General features: G+C 43.5%; 1 protein-coding gene across 1 annotated transcript in view; it reads right to left on the bottom strand.

The window, feature by feature from the left end:
* Positions 1-2,283: 2,283 nt before the first annotated feature.
* Positions 2,284-18,852, bottom strand: part of LOC133770967 (protein SPATA31F1-like) — a 44,379-nt gene continuing 27,810 nt past the window's right edge. The window contains exons 3-5 of the mRNA XM_062206742.1: positions 8,047-8,148; positions 7,472-7,532; positions 2,284-6,097 (exon numbers count right to left, since the gene is read on the bottom strand). Of these exons, the coding sequence (XP_062062726.1) occupies positions 2,284-6,097; positions 7,472-7,532; positions 8,047-8,148 (3,977 nt within the window). The remainder of the gene's footprint in view (positions 6,098-7,471; positions 7,533-8,046; positions 8,149-18,852) is intronic.

Here is an 18,852-nt window from a genome sequence, read left to right as displayed (position 1 = left end):
CACAATCACCAATTGCTCTCTGTCTATTCTTTCTTCAGTCTAGTCACAGCATCACCTCTGTTCCTGTGCCTATTCTTATGATGGTCCTCATTTTATGTGGCTGACTGACCATCTTCTCTGTTACAAAAAAGAAGAAGAGGACAAGGAGGAGGAAGTGGGGGAGGAAGGAGAGGGGAGGATAAAGTATCCAGGCAAAAGTTAAATAAGTCTGCCTTTATAAAAAATTGGGGCTAGCATTGTGGCATAGTGGGTTAAGCTGCTGTCTATGACTCTAGCATCCCATATGACACTGGTTTGAGTTTCAGCTATTCCAACTCTGATCCAACTCCCTGGTAGTGTACCTGGAAAAGCAGCAGAGGATGGTGCAAGTACCTGGACCCTTGACACCCATGTGGGAGACCCAGATGGAGTTATATTCTCTGGGCCAATTCAACCAGAAGTTTCCTTCCAAAGCGAAGAGGATGACCTAAATCTTTTACTCATACTTAATCTTCTGCTGAGTGGGGCAAGCATATCTTTGAGCTCTGCTGTTCTGCCATGGCCTCCTTAAAAGGTCAAGGGTTCTAGTCTTACCTCCAGGGAAACCAGTGTTGCCCCACCTGGGTAACTGAAGAAGGAGAGACAGGGTCCACTGAGGCCTCCTCAAAGGTTCAAGGGGATATGAGTATGATGGGCACCATGAAAACATCTGACTATGTGCTTAGGTTTATTGAGGCTGCCTTTGATGTGGATCATTCACCTGGTGATGGTGTTGCAGGTGGGAGTTCAGGCTGGACTGAACAGATGGCAAGAAAGAACTGTAGAAATATTTTACATTATGCAAGAGGCCTCCTAAAGCAGGATATAGGAGAGACTTCATATAGTCTGTGTAAGGAGGAATGTGGGCAAGAAATAGTTGGGCTTAAAGCTCTCAGCTTGCCTCTCAGCCTCCTCCTAGGATACTTTAATTTTATTCCATCAGTTTCAGAGAATTGCACATAATATTTTCCTTAAAGATAAAGAGATAGTTCCCTGAAATAGAAAAATGTTGGGCATTCCCAGAGAAAGGCAAAGGGACCAGAGTCTCATCCGGTGATTAGAGACTCACATGTCATTAAATTCTAGATTTTTGATCACTTTCTATGGCTGGTAATAGGACACTACAAAAGACTTAAAGTCTTCTTTTGAAGTCAAGATGAATTGTTTGCATCTCAAAATGCAGTGGGTCATAATGAGGAAATGAATGGAAGAGGTGAAGAGATAGACTGAAGGATGGCAGGAACCAAGGACTAGAGCTGTCAGGCTTATGTGGTATGGTTTTTGGGAGTAAAGGAGTCATTTTCTTAACGGGAAGGTACCAGGAAAATCCTGGGAGGTTATTTAGCTCATTTAGTTTAGCATCATTGCTTATCATGAATATATATTCAGGAGTGAGGATGGTGGTGAGGTACCTGGCTGTTAGGTAGCATAGAAATAGGACAGAGCAGCAGGAGTGTATCAGAGTTCCTGGAAGTAACTTGGAGGATTGAATATGTTTAGAAAACCCTTTATGTTATTGGCTGTTTCTTAGAAACTTCATTGTTCAACTTACTGCCCTTTATCACACTAATAGAAAACAAACACAATTTTGGTGTTTTCTGGCTTCTCCAAAGCACTTGGATTTTGGGTTTGTCTTCTAGCTATAGGTTTGTTTTAGTGTCAAGAAAAATAAATTTGCTCCCGTATCATGTCCTGGTCAAGATCATGTCAGTTTTTGTCCTAGGTACAGAGGCCTCCAAATACATGCTCATTTTCTTTACCTTTCCCTTGGAGTGGGGCCATTCCATTTCCTGCTGTGGTCTTTCTTCCAGGAGGCATTAATTCCATACAGCTGAAAGCAGTAGAGCTAAGAGACAGGCAGTAGGCTACAGCAGGCTCCTAGAAGGGTTTTCCTAAAGATCTTCCCAGTACCAGCAGGGAACATACAGGTTGGAATCTATCATTTTGTTTTGACATCTGTAAAATTAGCTGTGTGTTATGGTTAAACACAAAAGAATCCCCCTCTGGAAGAGGTCACTATGAAAGTTATCAAAAATGACCCTTTTGAGCTGTGGGTTGAAGCTCTTCTCTAGGTGGGAAGGACTTTACAGCCTTTCTCGAGCATTCCCTTAGCGGAATACAGTGGAGACAAGGAAGAGACAGACAACCCTTGGCTTAGACACATAGAGTATATTTTGGGTGGGGCTCTTCCCACCTGTGCCTTAATGGAAATGACAATAGCAGTCCTCCTCAACGGATGTGGGGGTTGGGGGCACCTATAGGTTCTTACTTCTCATCCACGTGGGCAGACCAGTGTTTCGGTCTGAGGTAGGGCTGGGAGCTAAAAGTGTTCCCTGGTTGGGTGGCACGGGCCATTCGAGGACAGTGCCGAGGGCAATGGCGGGGAAGGGCTGGGACTGAGGCAGAGCCCTGGTGTTGGGAGCGGAGCCGGAGCTTAGTGTCTGGGGAATGGGAAACCTTCAGGAAAGCCGAGCCCCCCAGCTTCTCCGTGGGGCATGATTGGCCCTTGGGGTGCCCTGCTGGCTTGTCCATCTTAGTTCTCCTCTTGGGGCTTCTGGCTGGAGCCAGGCTCTTCTCAGCATTCTCTTTTCTGCTTTTGGCCACTTTCTCAGCTGCAGAAAATGTGGATTCCAAACACCCTTTGCCTTTCGTCTTGGAGTTAAAAGAATACAGAAAGGATTTCATCTTATTTAACAAGCTGGCCTCTGGAGGGCTGGGCCTCTTGTGCAGGTGGGCTGGCTTCACCTGCCCCTCAAAAAGCAGACTTTGCCACGTGTGGCCCTGCAAAGCTTTCCCCTGAATCAGTTGGCCTCGGAGAGGCTGGCTATGGGGAGCCTGGGCCAGCACAGGCTGGGCATTCTCAAGAATCCTTGCTGGTTGGAGAATAACATTAAGCTTGGTGGGACTAGCTTGCAGGTCATTCTCTGATGCTTTTGCCGCAGAGACTCCTGGAGGCAGCTCTGGGGCCTTAAGCTGAGGGTGATTCTGGGGTCTGTGTTGACAGGGATCAGCAAAATGAAAGCTATGGCTCCGTCGCCAGGAGCCTCGAGGTGTCCTGTTCAGAGGCATCCCTGCTGGCCTCTGCTCTTCAACACAATGTCTTTCTTCTCTGGGTAAGGAGGGCTCAAGCCCTGCATCTCCTTCCCCATGGTCTCCTGCTCCTTTGAGTGTCCCTGAGTCCTCTCTCTTCTTAGGCATCATGCGGAGTGGGGCTGAGTCCTTGTTCTTGCCCAGGCTTTGGGGCTCAGGGCTCCAGGATTCCTCTAGGCTGGGGTTGTTCTCACTGGCCTCCACCTGAACACAAAGCACCTGGGTCTCCGTCATGTCCCCAGTGGGCTGTGAGATCCTGGAGGCCCAGGGGGCAGAACCGTGGGGCACTTCTTTGCAAGTAGGTTGCTTTGGGTTCTGCTGCATTGCCTTCAACTCAGTGGCCAGCTGCTCCTTAAAGAGGACCCATTCTGGTTCTAGGACGGGAAGCGCGTCTGGTGGGATGGGTGGTTCCTGGAGCAACGCGTTTTCTTGGTTGTTGAGATTCCCAAGAGACTCTTGGAGGTACATGTTCTCTGGATTTGTGGCAGTTTCTTCCCTGGACTCCCTTGCCCTGGCAGGAATTCCCAACTGTATCTCTAAGATCTTTTTTCTCAGGTGGAAGTTTAGTTTGGTCAAGATATGCGTCTTGATTGAGTAGGGGTTAGCAGGTTGTGGCTGGTTTTCTAGAAGCACCATCTCCATCATTTCTTCTTCTTGCTGTTCAATGTGGAGCTCCTCTGCAGTGTTTATACAAGTCTTGTTGTCATCTGGAAAGCACGGCCCAAAATCCAAACCTAGTTGTTGAAATGAAATCATCTGAGTCGGAGGCTCTGCTGGGATTTCGATAGGCCCAGATACCACCTCTGTGATTATAGATTGGCTAGTGATGGCTGGGGACGTGGCCCTGGAGAGATCCACATAATAAAGAGCAGGCAGCCCCGACAGGAAGGCCAGGTACTTGTGCCGTAAAGTCGTCTCCAGTTTCTCAATGACTTCCTCAGACAGGGCTTGGGGCAGCTTACGGCGTCTGGGGACAGGACGTGGTAGGGCCTGTTGCTGTGGCTCAAGCTCTGTTGGCATCCAGGGTATGACTTCGTGATGTGGGTCAGGGTCAGTTGCTTCCTGGAGCTCCAGGGGCTGGACTTCTGGAATGCAGGAAAAGGGAACCACTGCCAGGCCCCCAGGAATTCTGCAGTTCCAGGAGTTATAGACACGCGCAGGAACCTTGCCCTGTTGGATCTGTGCACACTTAGAGTTGATGTGGCTGTGCAACATTGCCTTGGCCTGGGTGAACAAGTATGGCATGGGGATCAATACTGGGGTCACAATGGGTGAGAGCAGGTCACCGGCCCTGTTGGTGTCTAGGGCTATGGTCTGGGGTGCACTCTCATCGGGTAGATCTTCGCTGCTGCAGGCCAGCGCCTGCTGGTCAGTGGAGGAAAGGAGCAATTGGATGGACTGCTGGATCTTCTGGGGCAGACCCCAGCGGTGGTGAATCAGCTGCTTCTGGAGATGGAATTCCAACATCCTCCGGGCATTTTCCGGGAAGAAGAGCAGTTCCCTGGTGAGGACTGAGACAGGCTTTGCCGACCAGCAAGTTTTCAGAGGCTCTGGAGAGTGGGCTTTGCCATAGGACTCATACTGCTTGGGGCTCTGGGCATGCTGAGATTTCCGGAAGGCAGCCGGCAAGCCCCATTGAAGCTGGAGCTGCCTCTGCAGCAGGTGCCATTCCAAGGTTTCATACTCAGCCAGAGTCAGAAATGGGACGTTGAACTGAGCTTGTTGATGGTCAGATGGAGCCACCCAATTTGGGGAAGGTGGGGAAGAGGGTGCACATGACTGGGGTGTAGTTTTTGGCATCAGAGGGAGGAGAGAATACTCCTTGATGAGAAAAGGATCCTTCAAGGAGGGCTTAGACATGTTTTCATTCTCAGAGAGGCCTTGAGAACCCAAGAAAGTGGCAACCAGAGACTCACTATGCAGGGAAGGGAGGCCACAGAATAGTTGGCTGTATTTCTGTTTCAGGTGGACTCCTGAATCATTATCCTGTTCACCAAGGAATGGATGGAAGCCACTTGGATCTTTAGTTGCTGGAGAGGCTAATGCTAAGGCCATAGGGTGTGGAAATTGGTGGCAGTGTTGCCTTTGTTCTGGGTCCATTATGGACCATTCAGAAACCCAGAATGTCTGGGTAGGCTGGCCAGCGGTACATGAACACCAGGCCTCGTGGCAAATGGTTCCAAAGCCATTAACAGAGACCTGAGATGCATTATTCAAGATGAAAGAAACCGGTTCATTATTTTCAGGCTGGTAATTGACTGGTGGATTTGGCATAAGTTGCCGAAGAGACTCCTCCACACGTCTAGGGAGCCCCCATCTCTGAAAATGCATCCACTTTTTCACATGTATCTCAAGAAGCCTTAGGGCTTCAGGACTAAGGAATGGCAGGTAGGCATGGGGTACCATTTGCAAGGCCATGGGATGTTTCAGAGTGGTGATCTCTGGATTTAGGGTCATTAAAGAGACCTGGGAATTCAAAGGCTGCAGAGTTTGACAATCATGGACTTGGGTGGAAATAATCTCCACCATCTCCTGCTGGTTCTCTGGAACTCTAGTTTCCTCCAGCACTGAAGAAGCCATAGTCTCTGGGCCCAAGATCATCTCTGGCACTTGAAATTCCTGCTCTAGCTGGAGGTAATCAGCCCAGTATTCTTGGATGCTGGCTGCACTGGTTGATTGGACAGCTGACTGGGTTAAGTATTTGGCCTCTGTTGCTTGTGCCAGTTTGGGGGCTACCAATGCTGGTGGTGAGAGCTCTTCAGAGTGATCAGAATGAATCTCCAGACTCTGCTCAAAAGATACACTAGATATGGACAAAATCTCCAAACAAGAAGAACCCTGCGATGTCCCTGATAGAGTGGCAGAAACCTGGTTACTCTCCCCAGCCAGTAACTGGTGAATTTCCAGAGCCAGGGCATTGCAGGTTTGGCAACAGGGGTCTTCACACAGGAGCCGCCTCACACTTCGATCCCCAGGAAGCCAGCCCTGGCTAGGAAAGGGAACACAGCAATTGTTAATGATGGAGTGAACTCTGCCTTTTTGGAAGAGTGTAGCCTGTGGATTGGTATTGTTCTCTACTAGTCCAGCACGACCCGAACCCTATACCCTCATATGTCTACCCTTTTCTTCTTTTCTTAAGGAACTGTTACTAGGCAAAGTATGGTAGGCTAGACTGAGAGTCTAAGGCTTGCTGGGCAAGGTCTCAGAGAAGCCATGGGAGGCCAAGGTCCTCAGAGGATACTGGTAGGTGGACTCACTTTTCTACTGACCTTCTTGAGAAACTAAACTAGGAAAAATGAATCAGGCAGAGAGAATATACAGTGATTTGCTGATGGGCCATAACCAGGAACATCACCAGGTAGAACCTGGATTAGTATAATTTTGTGTATGTGTTTCTTTCTTTTTTTTTTTTTTTTGACAGGCAGAGTGGACAGTGAGAGAGAGAGACAGAGAGAAAGGTCTTCCTTTGCCGTTGGTTCACCCTCTAATGGCCGCCGCGGTAGCGTGCTGCGGCCGGCGCACCGCGCTCTTCCGATGGCAGGAGCCAGGTGCTTCTCCTGGTCTCCCATGGGGTGCAGGACCCAAGTACTTGGGCCATCCTCCACTGCACTCCCTGGCCACAGCAGAGAGCTGGCCTGGAAGAGGGGCAACCGGGACAGGATCGGTGCCCCGACCGGGACTAGAACCCGGTGTGCCGGCGCCGCAATGGATTAGTATAATTTTACGTCAAGAAAGTCAGAGCCAACTGTTTGGTACATCTAAACTGGGAAATGAGGGCCTTGTGGGAATTCTGCATTCTGGGAGTATTTGGTGTTCTTGCTGCTAGACCCAGCATTTCTTGGGAACCAATCCTGTTCTCTATGGATCTTAAGGACTAGATAAGATGATAGACTCCTGTCTGAAGTCTGTCCTAGGAACTGGCTCCCTGAAGACAGAACCATAACAGGTAACAGCCAACCTACATCCAGCCAGACTCAGGAGTCTTCCTTTGGAAGGGTATGGTTATAAAGAGAATATGGCAATGATGATTTCTTAATATGCAAAACCCATTCTCTGGACTGAATGACTTGTCTCATGTCTGAGTGCAGCCCCCTGTAGCATCCTTTATGAATTATGCACTAGACAAAACCTGAGTTCCAGAACTGCGTTTGCCATAGCACTGAGTGCAATTGGGTGACCCTTCCCTCCTGAGATATGTCAACTCTACTCTGCCCAGGCAACCTTCTCAGCTAGTGAACCAGCATGCACTGTGTGTGTCTCCCACCCAGCCATTATCCCTCTCCTCATCTCTGCCCCAGGCCAAGCCAAGATACCGTCACAGGCCAGACTCCAAGTTGGGAGACCAAAAAGAGCAGGAGATCACCTTTTCATGACTGAGATCAGCTCCCACGGCTTCTCAGCTTCTTCCTGGGAAAGTCTCCTAGCTGAGGAACCAGGAAAGAGTTTTATGGACCATGGGAGAGTGTCAGGGTTATCCCAGCAGAAGCTGGAGACCTATGACTCAACCAGAGCAGACTGAAATACCCAACTATCAATGATCTCAGGTGTGTCTACATACACTCTAATCACGGCTTGTTCTCGTGGGCCTTTGCCCTGTGAATGAGGTGAGATCATTGGTATTGTGCCCATTTTATGGAGAACAAGACTGAGAGATGGTGTGACTTCTACAAGATTGTAAAACTAGCAAATCAAACAGTTAAGGGCATCTGGTTCCCAGGGGAAAAACAGAGAATTGGGGAACATTGTTATTTCCAACCCATGGAAATAACATTGTTATTTCCAACCCGTGGAAGTCCTCTGTGGAAGTTGTCAGTCTGGTAAGTGGGAGCCTTCAGTGGTTAGAGCACTGACTCCTGGCACCAGGTGTCATGAAGGGACAGGAACTGTGGCTACTTCACCCACAGTGGAAGGGAGTCAGAGGAGAGAGCAAGACTTTACCTCTTGATGCTGCATCTCTGGCCCTCTGCCTGACTTTTCGGTGACGCTTAAAGACAAAAGCATTAGAATGTGAAGCTGGGGAACCATTTCTGTTTTCATGTCCTAGATGAGACAACAGTCCTATAATCACTTCCTACTCCCTTTCTATATCTCTCTCTGTATTTTTAAAAATATTTATTTATTTATTTGAAAGAGTTACCGAGAGAGAGACAGATGCAAAGAGAAAGATTGATCTTCTATCCTCTGGTTCACTCCCTAGATGGCTGCGATGGTCAGGGCTGAGCAAGGCCAAAGCCAGGAGCCAGGAGCCTCTTTCCAGTCTCCTATGTGGGTAGCAGGGGCCTACATACTTGGCCATCTTCTGCTGCTTTTCCCAGGCACATTAGCAAGAAGCTGGATCAGAAGTGGAGCAGCCATGACACAAACCAGCACGCATAAGGGATACCAGCATTGTAGGCAGTGGCTTTACCCCCTACACCACAATGCCGGCCACTCTATCTGCATTTTAGATCTTGTCCTACGTTTCCTTTACTTACACTCCACCTTCTTTACCCTGACTTTTCCCTTATCTATCTATCTATTTATTTTTTAAATTTTATTTAATGAACATAAATTTCCAAAGTACAGCTTATGGATTACAATAGCTTCCCCCCCATAACTTCCCTCCCACCCACAACACTCCCCTCTCCCACCCCCTCTCCTCTTCCATTCACATCAAGATTAATTTTCAATTATCTTTATATAAAGAAGATCAATTTAGCATATATTAAGCAAAGATTTCAACTTTTTGCACCCACACAGAAACACAAAGTGTAAAATACTATTTGAGTACTAGTTATAGCATTAATTAAACACCTAAGAATAATTGTGTATTAATTACAGAGTTCAACCAATAGTTTTAAGTAGAACATAAAAATACTAAAAGGGTAAAGTATTAAGTTCTTTTTTTCCTTTTTTTGTTTGTAATGTAGTTATTTTTTTTTATTTAATAAATGTGAATTTACAAAGTGCAACTTTTGTATTGTTGTGGCTTCCCCCCACAACCTCCCTCCCTCCCGTGGCCCTCCCCTCTCCCACTCCCTCTCCCATCCCACCCTTCATTGAGTTTCATTTTCAATTACCTTCATATACTGAAGATCAACTTAGTATATACTAAGCAAGGATTGCAACAGACTGCACTCACACAACCACACAAGGTATAGGGTATTGTTCAACTAGTAGTTTCATAGTAAAACACATTAAGGACAGAGATCCTACGTGGGGAGCATGTACCCAGTGACTCCCGTTGTTGATTTAACAATTGGCACTCTTAATTATGATGTCAGCAATCACCCCAGACTCTTGCTATGAGCTGTCTAGGCTATGGAAGCCCCTTGAGTTCACCGACTCTGAATTTGTTTAGTCAAGGCCGTATCACAGTGGAGGTTCCTTCTTCCCTTCAGAGAAAGGTGCCTCTCTCCTTTATGGCCTGTTCCTTCTGCTGGGGTCTTGTTCACCAGGATCTTTCATTTATTATCTATTTATTTATTATTCACCTGAGTCTCTTCAAAATTCTATACCTCCCATCCAATTCCCAGGATAAGTTCTGATAGAGACTAAGTGTTAAACAAGGGAATTAGTAGAAAACATTCATGGATATATGGTTCTAATAGTCGAAGAACTTTGTTTAATAAATGCCTTAAATAGCCACCAATCAGAGAAATCTCCCATATTTGGAGGTCTCCTGATATCCAGTGAGCTAGATCTCATATCTAGGTGTCTATTCAAACCAAACAGAGATGTTCTTGACTTCTCTATTTGAATGTACTATAGGGAAAGCCTGTAATGAATTACTTCCTAGCCTCTAAGAACAAAGATTATATAAAAGTAACTGGAGGCATAGTATAAAAGTTGGAAGGGAGTGATAGTGAGATTCTATGGAGAGACCTTGGGGCTTAAATAATTTCAATTGTGTTTCCCTACCCGGCAGCAACTCCTTTTAGGTTCCAACTTCAATCCACAGTAACTCCTTCTCAGTTGCCAGAGAATTAGGAAAATAAATAAGATGGATCCATAGGTATATAAGCAATATCCAATGTCCTCCAGAACAAAAGTAGAGCTCAACATGGTCTAAACCTCATAAGCATGAGGAGACCAGCCATCCCTCTATCTAGGCGTTCAGAGTTCTAGTGTTTAATGGCTTCCAATGCCAGGCCTTGTCATGTCCGCCTCACAGAGGACGGAACCAGGCTCCCAGACTGCATCACAAAGCCCTCCTGTCTTGTAAGGCTGTGTCATAGGGAAGCTCATGTGGTGATTCAGTCTGTAGTTGAGGGTGTCTGGTTGTCTGCCACAGCCATAAGCAGTGCCTGTTTCCCACCTTCTCTTCACCCTGCACCCCCTACAACAGCCTCATCAGGCTTCTCTCCTTTATAGCAATTGTCTGGTCACCTGTCCTCAGAAAGCAGTGCTTAGACACACCACACACTTTTATGAGAATAGCACACAGGAGTTGGGGAAGGCAGGGCCTGGTAGTGATTTGCATATAGAAAGGTTTTTTTTTTTGTTTTTTTTTTTTTTTTTTTCTGGCAATGAGTGATCATAAATCATTCAATCAAGAAGAAGGGACATGGCTGATGTGGCAGGGAAAAACCAAGGCCACTGTATTTATCCCGTCTATGTAGCCTTATGGGTAGGAAGAGACTGTAAATACTGCCTTTCAGGGAGGAATATTCATGTGGTCCACTTCCGATACTCTACCCTAGGCTTGGTTTTCCACAGCTTTTTATGCCCAGGTTATAGCATTCTGTCTGCTTGGGGAGATTAATGCCTGCAGAGATGGATTATACTTCTCAGTACAGGTCACAAACTACTTGCTATTTCTGGTTGGATCTCTTGATCTCTGTGGGTATGCTGTTTACCTATTGGATATTTGTTTGATCTGAATTTTGGGAATCTTTGAAATATGTTAGACCTAGATTTGGGAACCTTCAAAAGATGTTTTCCAAGTGAGCCACAGTATGCTCTTATACACTTATACTCTGCCCATGAAGTTACAGTTATATTATCTGCTTCACTTTCATGGGTATGTGGAAATTTCTCTAACAATCAGGATTTCTGAATATCCTTAAGAAGGTCTAGCCCTGGTGACAGTGGTCTCAATGTTACCAAAAGCTCAGTCTCTGGCCCTGGTGCTGAATCAAAATAATGAAGAACAGGTTTGAGGGTAAAGAAAGAGAAAGTTTCCTCTATCAATAGATGTGGAGATAACAGACTTTTGAGTCTCAAGAACTACTATCTGGCTTTATGAGGACAGTGTGGGGTTTTTTAAGAAGCTACATGTGGGGGCCAGTGCTGTGGCACAGTAGGTTAATCCTCCTGCAGTGCCGGTATCCCATATGGGTGCCAGTTGTGGTCCTGGCTGCTCTTCTTCCAGTCCAGCTCTCCGCTATGGGCTGAGAAAGCAGTGGAAATGGCCCAAGTGCTTGGGCTCCTGCACCCTTGTGGGAGACCCACAGGAGACTCCTGGCTCCTGGCTTCGGATCAGCTTAGCTCTGGCCACTGAGGCCATTTGGGGAGTGAACCAGTGGATGCAAGGCCTTTCTCTCTGTCTCTCCCTCTCAGTGTCTGTAACTTTACCTCTCAAATAAAATAAAATCTTTAAAAAAAGAAGTTACAAGGGAAGTTGGGCTGCTGAGCCAACCTGGGTCATCTGATAACAGGATATCTCAGAGCAGTTCCTTGGGAATCTTGCTTGCTGGCCATGAGGAAGCAACAGAAGGATGCTTTGCAAAACCAAGCAGCCACAAAACATGATTTGCTGAAATTTGAAGGAGGCAGAGATTGTGTTAAGAGATTTCAGTGTTTGATTAGTCAGGATGGAGCCCACTCTGCCCAAAGCCCATATTTACTGTGTCCTTATTTATTCATTCTCCTTTTCATTCTATTACAATAAATTCAAACTATCCATCATGCTGTCCAAGGAGGGTCAGATTACTTTGTAATTTCAGCTGGCTTTCTCAAGGCCAGTTTCTAGAATTCACAAGCAAGCATTATTTATCTGTTTAAGCAGCCACCCTAGTTAGTCAAGGCTCAGTAGTCATCAGAATATTAAAATGAAAAGAAAAGGTATTTGGTTCAGTTACATCATTGCCAAAAATTTTTTTTCTGTGCTCAAAATCCAAGAGTCTATTTGCTCAGTCTTCCACCCCACTGGTGTGGTAGGAATTCATTGTGCTCATCCCTGATTTTGTTAGTGTCAAGGGTACAAAGGCTTTTGAATTATGTTGCCTTCCTGCTCTCAAGACATTGAAAAATCTAGTATCAAATATAAAAACAATATACATGAACCAGTTGACTATTGTTTATACCCCTTATCTATAATCCTAAGAAACAGTGATTTTTCTACTTATTACTGGCTGAGTTCTTTATTTAGTGGAGGGTTAAAGTTATGATTAGAAAGTAAATTGAAAATTAGTCATCACAAAAATTAAAAGAAGGCTGACGCCGCGGCTCACTAGGCTAATCCTCCGCCTTGCGGCGCCGGCACACCGGGTTCTAGTCCCGGTCGGGGCACCGATCCTGTCCCGGTTGCCCCTCTTCCAGGCCAGCTCTCTGCTGTGGCCAGGGAGTGCAGTGGGGGATGGCCCAAGTTCTTGGGCCCTGCACCCCATGGGAGACCAGGATAAGCACCTGGCTCCTGCCATCAGATCAGCGCGGTGCGCTGGCCACAGCGCACCTACCACGGCGGCCGTTGGAGGGTGAACCAACGGCAAAAAGGAAGACCTTTCTCTGTCTCTCTCTCACTGTCTTAACTCTGCCTGTCAAAAATAAAAAAAAAATTAAAAGAAAAATAAGAAAGGGAGAGTGGGAGTGAGGGAGGTAGGATGGGAAGTATAATTATGTTCTTAAAACTGTATATATGAAATACATATACATAAAATCTATTCCCTTTATGTAAATAAATAAATAGCAAATAATTTTATGTACTCACTTTTGAGGTTGAGATCTAAAAAATAACCTTTCATAGGAGAGAATGCTGATAGGGGCTTCATGTGGTCAGAGAGTGTTCCTGGGAAGAGTAACATTAGAGTTTCATCTAAAATTTCAAGTTTTGGCAAAAGAATTTTTTCCAGTGGAAGAGAAAAATTACTAAGATATGAAGAACACTGAGGAATGGACCACAGAGTTTATTTGGCAGTAATGAATGTAGTCTGCCTCTAGCAGAGGTACAATAGGGGTGGGGTCTTTTGATGGAGGGCCTTTGCATTTGTTTTATTTCAATCATTAAGAATAATTGATTTTTAAAAACAGGCATACATATGCCTGATACAACTATTCAAAAGGTAGATGAAGATTTAATAAAGTATGTCTCCTCATCCTTGTCTCACATCTCCCATTTTTCTTTCCTTGAGTCTGTAACTCCTATAAAATTCTTGTGTATCTTTCCAAACTAGTCTAGAATAAGCAAAAAAAATTGGCTTATTTCACAAATGAAAGTATGACAGTTTTCTTTTTTACCACCAAATAAGGAGCTTAACAAGTAAAAAGCAAAAAGACTCTAGTATAGCAGGAATATTGGCAAGGGCGAATACATAATAATTGAGTGGGAAAATGATCATTTCACCCATACACAGTAAATTTTAAAGTAATCACAAATCATTAAAGCTATAGTAGTGTAACCATTGGTTTGACAAAGGTATAAAACAAAGTTTTACAAAACTATATCTGTTGCAATACTGATACATACAGACATTTTTTTTCTTTTTTGTTTATTTGTTTTAATTTTAGCTCCCACATATAAGGGAGAACATCCAGTATTTGTCTTTCTGTGTCCAGCTTATTTCACTCAACATGAAGTCCTCCAGTTGCATCCATTTTGATGTAAATGGTGGAATTTCATTCTTTTTAGCTGAGTAATATTCCACCATGTATATACACCACATTTTCTACATCTACTCAGGTCATAATGGACACTTTGTTTTATTCCATATTTTGGCTATTGTGAACAGTGCTGCAATAAATATGGTGGTATAGGTAGGTATCTCTTTTGTACAACATGTTCTTTTCTCTTGGGTGAATACCCAATAGTGGGATTACTGGATCATATGGTAAGTCTATTTCAAATTTTTGAAGAAATCTCCATACTGTTTTCCTCAGTGGCTGCACTAATTTACATTCCCACCAACAGTGTATATTGTTCCACTTTATATCCTCACCAGCATTTCTTACTCTCTGTCTTTTGGATTTTAGCCATTCTGACAGGGGTGTGGTGATATTTCATTGTGGTCTTGATTTGAATTTCCCTAATAGCTAGTGATATTGATTATTTGTATTTCATATGAGAACTATCTATTGAGATCCTTTGCCCATTTCTTAACAGGATTGGTTGTTTTTTTGTTGCTGAGTTTTTTAAGTTGATGACATATTCTGAATATTAATCCTTTGTCAGATAAGTGGCTTGCAAATATTTTTTCCCATTCTGTTGGATGTCTCTTCACTCTACTGATCATTTCCTTTACTGAACAGAAGCCTCTGAGTTTGGTATAATCACATTTGTTTAGTTTTGGTTTTGTTGGCTGGGTTTTGGAGGTCTTGTCCAAGAAGACATCCCCTACACCAATGTCTTGGAGTGTTTCCTCCATGTTTTCTTCCAGCAAATTCATAGTCTCAGATCTTTCGTTTTTAAAATTTTTCTAAATTTATTTTTAAGGAATACAAATGTCATAAGTACAACTTTAGGAATATCGTTATTCTTCACACCATACCCACACTCCCACCTCTCTTCCTTCTCCTTCTCCCCTTCCCAATCCCATTCTCCATTAAGATTCATTTTCTTTTCTTAAAATCTCTTCCAATTTAATATCAATTTACATACACACATATGAGCCATACATACATACTTGGGTATAACTAACTACAAAGCAACATAGCCTTCTCAAAAGTTATTTTCACACCAACTATACTCTTTTATTTATTTTTTAAGGAATACAAACTTCAAAAGTACAACTTTAGGAATATAGTTATTCTTCCCACCATACCAGCCCTCCCACTCACACTCACACTCCTGCTCCTCCTCACTTTCTCCTTGCCAATCCCATTCTCCATTAAGATTCATTTTCAATTACCTTTGTACACAGAAGACCAACTCTATACTAAGTAAAGATTTCAACAATTTGCGCACACACACACACACACAAACTGAGAACTAATTTTAGAGCTAACTCTCATAATACAACTCATTAAGGACAGAGGTCCTACATGGAGAGTTAGTGCACAGTGATTCCTGTTGTTAATTTAACAATTAACACTCTTACGTATGACATCAGTGACCACCCGAGGCTCTTGACATGAGTTGCCTAGGCTGTAGAAGACTTTTGAGTCCACAAACTGTCACTATTTGGACAAGCAAAGTGGAAGTTCTTTCCTTATTTAGAGAAGAGTACATCCTTCGTTGATGGCCACTTATTATCTCTGGGGTCTCACTCACAGAGATCCTTCATGTAGAATATTTTTTTTGTCATAGTGTCTTGGCTTTCTACACCTGAAATACTCTCACAGGCTTTTCAGCCAGACCAGGGTGCCTTGAGGGCTGATTCTGAGGTCGAAGTGTTACTTAAAGCAATTGTCATTCTATGAGTCTGCTGTGTGGACTGCTTCCCATGTTGTTACATTCTCTCCTTTTTAATTCTATCCATTATCATTACCAGACACTTCTTCATATTTATATGATCAATTTAACACTTAATACTGTCTATGTGTTCACTTTAACACTTAATATGATCATTTTACCAATTAAGATGGCATTCTTACCATCAAGCTTAATGGGATTTGGAGTCCCATGACAAGTTTTTAAACTGTACTCTTAGAAGTAAGTCCAGGCCGGCGCCGTGGCTTAACAGGCTAATCCTCCGCCTTGCGGCGCCGGCACACTGGGTTCTAGTCCCGGTCAGGGCGCCGGATTCTATTCCGGTTGCCCCTCTTCCAGGCCAGCTCTCTGCTGTGGCCCGGGAAGGCAGTGGAGGATGGCCCAGGTGCTTGGGCCCTGCACCCGCATGGGAGACCAAGAGAAGCACCTGGCTCCTGGCTTCGGATCAGCGCGATGTGCTGGCCGCAGCGGCCATTGGAGGGTGAACCAACGGCAAAAAGGAAGACCTTTCTCTCTGTCTCTCTCACTATCCACTCTGCCTGTCTAAATAAATTTAAAAAAAAAAAAAAGAAGTAAGTCCATAGGAATGTATACAGAAGTATACAGCTTTACAAACTTCTTCCTCCCTCTCTTATTCCCTTTATTTATTACTGAGATATATTTTCAGTTGACTTTATACACATACAATTAACTCCATGTTAAGTATAGAATTCAACAAATAGTATAAAGAAAAAAAAATTTTTAAAAACCCTGTTCCTTGATAGTCAAGACACAGGCAGCTCAAGTCATTCCTTCTTGAAGTGTCAATTTCACTTCTACTGATTTCATTTTAGGTGCTCAATTAGTTCTCACAGATCAGGGAGAACATATGGTATTTGTCCCCTTGGAACTGGCTGATTTCACTAAGTATGATGTTTTCCAGATTCATCCATCTTGTTGCAAATGACCAGATTTCAAATTTTTTTCCACTGTGTAGTATTCCATAGTGTACATATCCCATAATTTCTTTATCCAGTCTTTGGGAAAATTCCCAAGAGTGGGATTGCTGGGTCATATGATAAATCTATATTCAGATTTTTGAAGTATCTCCACACTGTCTTCCATGGTGGCTTTACCAGTTTACATTCCCACCAACAGTGGATTAGGATACCTTTTCCCCCACATCCTTGCTAGCATTTGTTGTTTGTTGATTTCTGTATGAAAGCCATTCTAACTGGGATGAGATGAAACCTCATTGTAATTTTGATTTGCATTGCCCTGACAGATAGTGATCGTGAACATTTTTCCATGTGCCTGTTGGCCATTTGAATTCCTCTTTTGAAAAATGTCTGTTTAAGTCCTTTGCCCATCTTTTAACTGGGTTGTTTGTTTTGTTGTGGAGCTTCTTGATTTCTTTATATATTCTGGTATTAATCCTTCATCAGTTGCATAGTTTGCAAATAATTTCTCCCAGTCTGTCAGTTGCCTCTTCACTTTTCTGAGTGTTTCTTTCATCATACAGAAACTTGTGAATTTGATGTAATCCCATTTGTTAAATTTGGCTTTGACTGCATGTGCCTCTGGAGTCTTTTCCAAGAACTCATTGCCTGTGCCAATGTCTTGCAGGGTTTCCTCAATGTTCTCTAATAATTTGATGGTGTCAGGTCATAGGTTTAGATCTTTAATCCATGTTGAGTGGATTTTTGTGTAAGATGTAAAGCAGGGATCTTGCTTCATACTTCTGCATGTGGAAATCGAGTTTTCCCCGCACCATTTGTTGAAGCGACTGTCCTTCCTCCAGGGATTAGTTTTAGCTCCTTGGTCAAATATAAGTTGGTCGTAGATGTTTGGATTGATTTCTGGTGTTTCTATTCTGTTCCATTCGTCTATCCATCTATTTTTGTACCAATACCAGGCTCTTTTTATTACAACTGCCTTGTAGTATGTCTTGAAATCTGGTATTGTGATGCCTCTGGCTTTGTTTTTGTTGTGTAAGATTGCTTTAGCTATTCGAGGTTTCCTATGCCTCTATATGAATTTCAGTATCATTTTTTTCTAGATCTGAGAAGAATGTCTTTGGTATTTCGATTGGTATCATATTGAATCTGTAAATTGCTTTCAGAAGAATGGACATTCTGATGATATGGATTCTTCCAATCCATGAACATGGAAGACTTTTCCATTTTTTGAGTCTTCTTCTATTTATTTCTTTAATGTTTTGTAATTCTCACCATAGAGATCTTTGACATCCTTGGTTAATTTATTCCAAGATATTTGATTTTTTTGGTAGCTATTGTGAATGGGATTGATCTTAGAAGATCTTTCTTAGCCATGGCGTTGTCTGTGTATACAAATGCTATTGATTTTTGTGTATTGACTTTATATCCTGCTACTTTACCAAACTCTTCTATGAATTCTGATAGTCTCTTAGTGGAGTCTTTTGGATCTCCTATTTATAGAATCATGTCATCCACAAATAGGGATAGTTTGACTTCTTCCTTTCCAATTTGTATATCTTTGATTTCTTTTTCTTGCCTAATGACTCTGGCTAAAACTTCCAGAGTATATTGAATAGCAGTGATAATAGTGGGCATCCTTGTCTAGTACTGGATTTCAGTGGGAATGCTTCCAACTTTTCCCCATTCAGTATGATGCTGGCTGTGGGTTTGTCATAAATTGCCTTGATTGTGTTGAAGAATGTTCCTTCTATACCAAATTTGCTTAGTTTTCATCATGAAAGGGTGTTGTATTTTATCAAATGCTTTCTCTGCATCTATTAAGATAACCATATAGTTTTTGTCTTGCAGTTTGTCAATGTGATGTTTCACATTGATTGATTTGTGAATGTTGAACTATCCCTGCATACCAGGGATAAATCCCACTTGGTCTGGGTAGATGATCTTTCTGATGTATTGCTAGATTTGATTGGCTAGAATTTTGTTGATAATTTTTGTGTCTGTGTTCATCAGGGAAATTGGTGTATAATTCTCTTTCTCTGTTGCAACTTTTTCAGGTTTAGGAATTAAGGTGATGCTGGCTTCATAGAAAGAATTTGGGAGGATTCCCTTCCTTTCAATTGTTTTGAATAACTTGAGAAGAATTGAAGTTAGTTCTTCTTTAGATGTCTGATAGAATTCAGCAGTGAAGGCCGGCGCTGCGGCTCACTAGGCTAATCCTCCGCCTTGCGGCGCCGGCACACC

Source organism: Lepus europaeus, chromosome 12, assembly GCF_033115175.1.
Source record: "Lepus europaeus isolate LE1 chromosome 12, mLepTim1.pri, whole genome shotgun sequence".
In the NCBI taxonomy this organism is placed as follows: Eukaryota; Metazoa; Chordata; class Mammalia; order Lagomorpha; family Leporidae; genus Lepus; species Lepus europaeus.
Note: the sequence above shows the minus strand (reverse complement) of the source record. Positions and strands in the feature narration are given on the sequence as shown.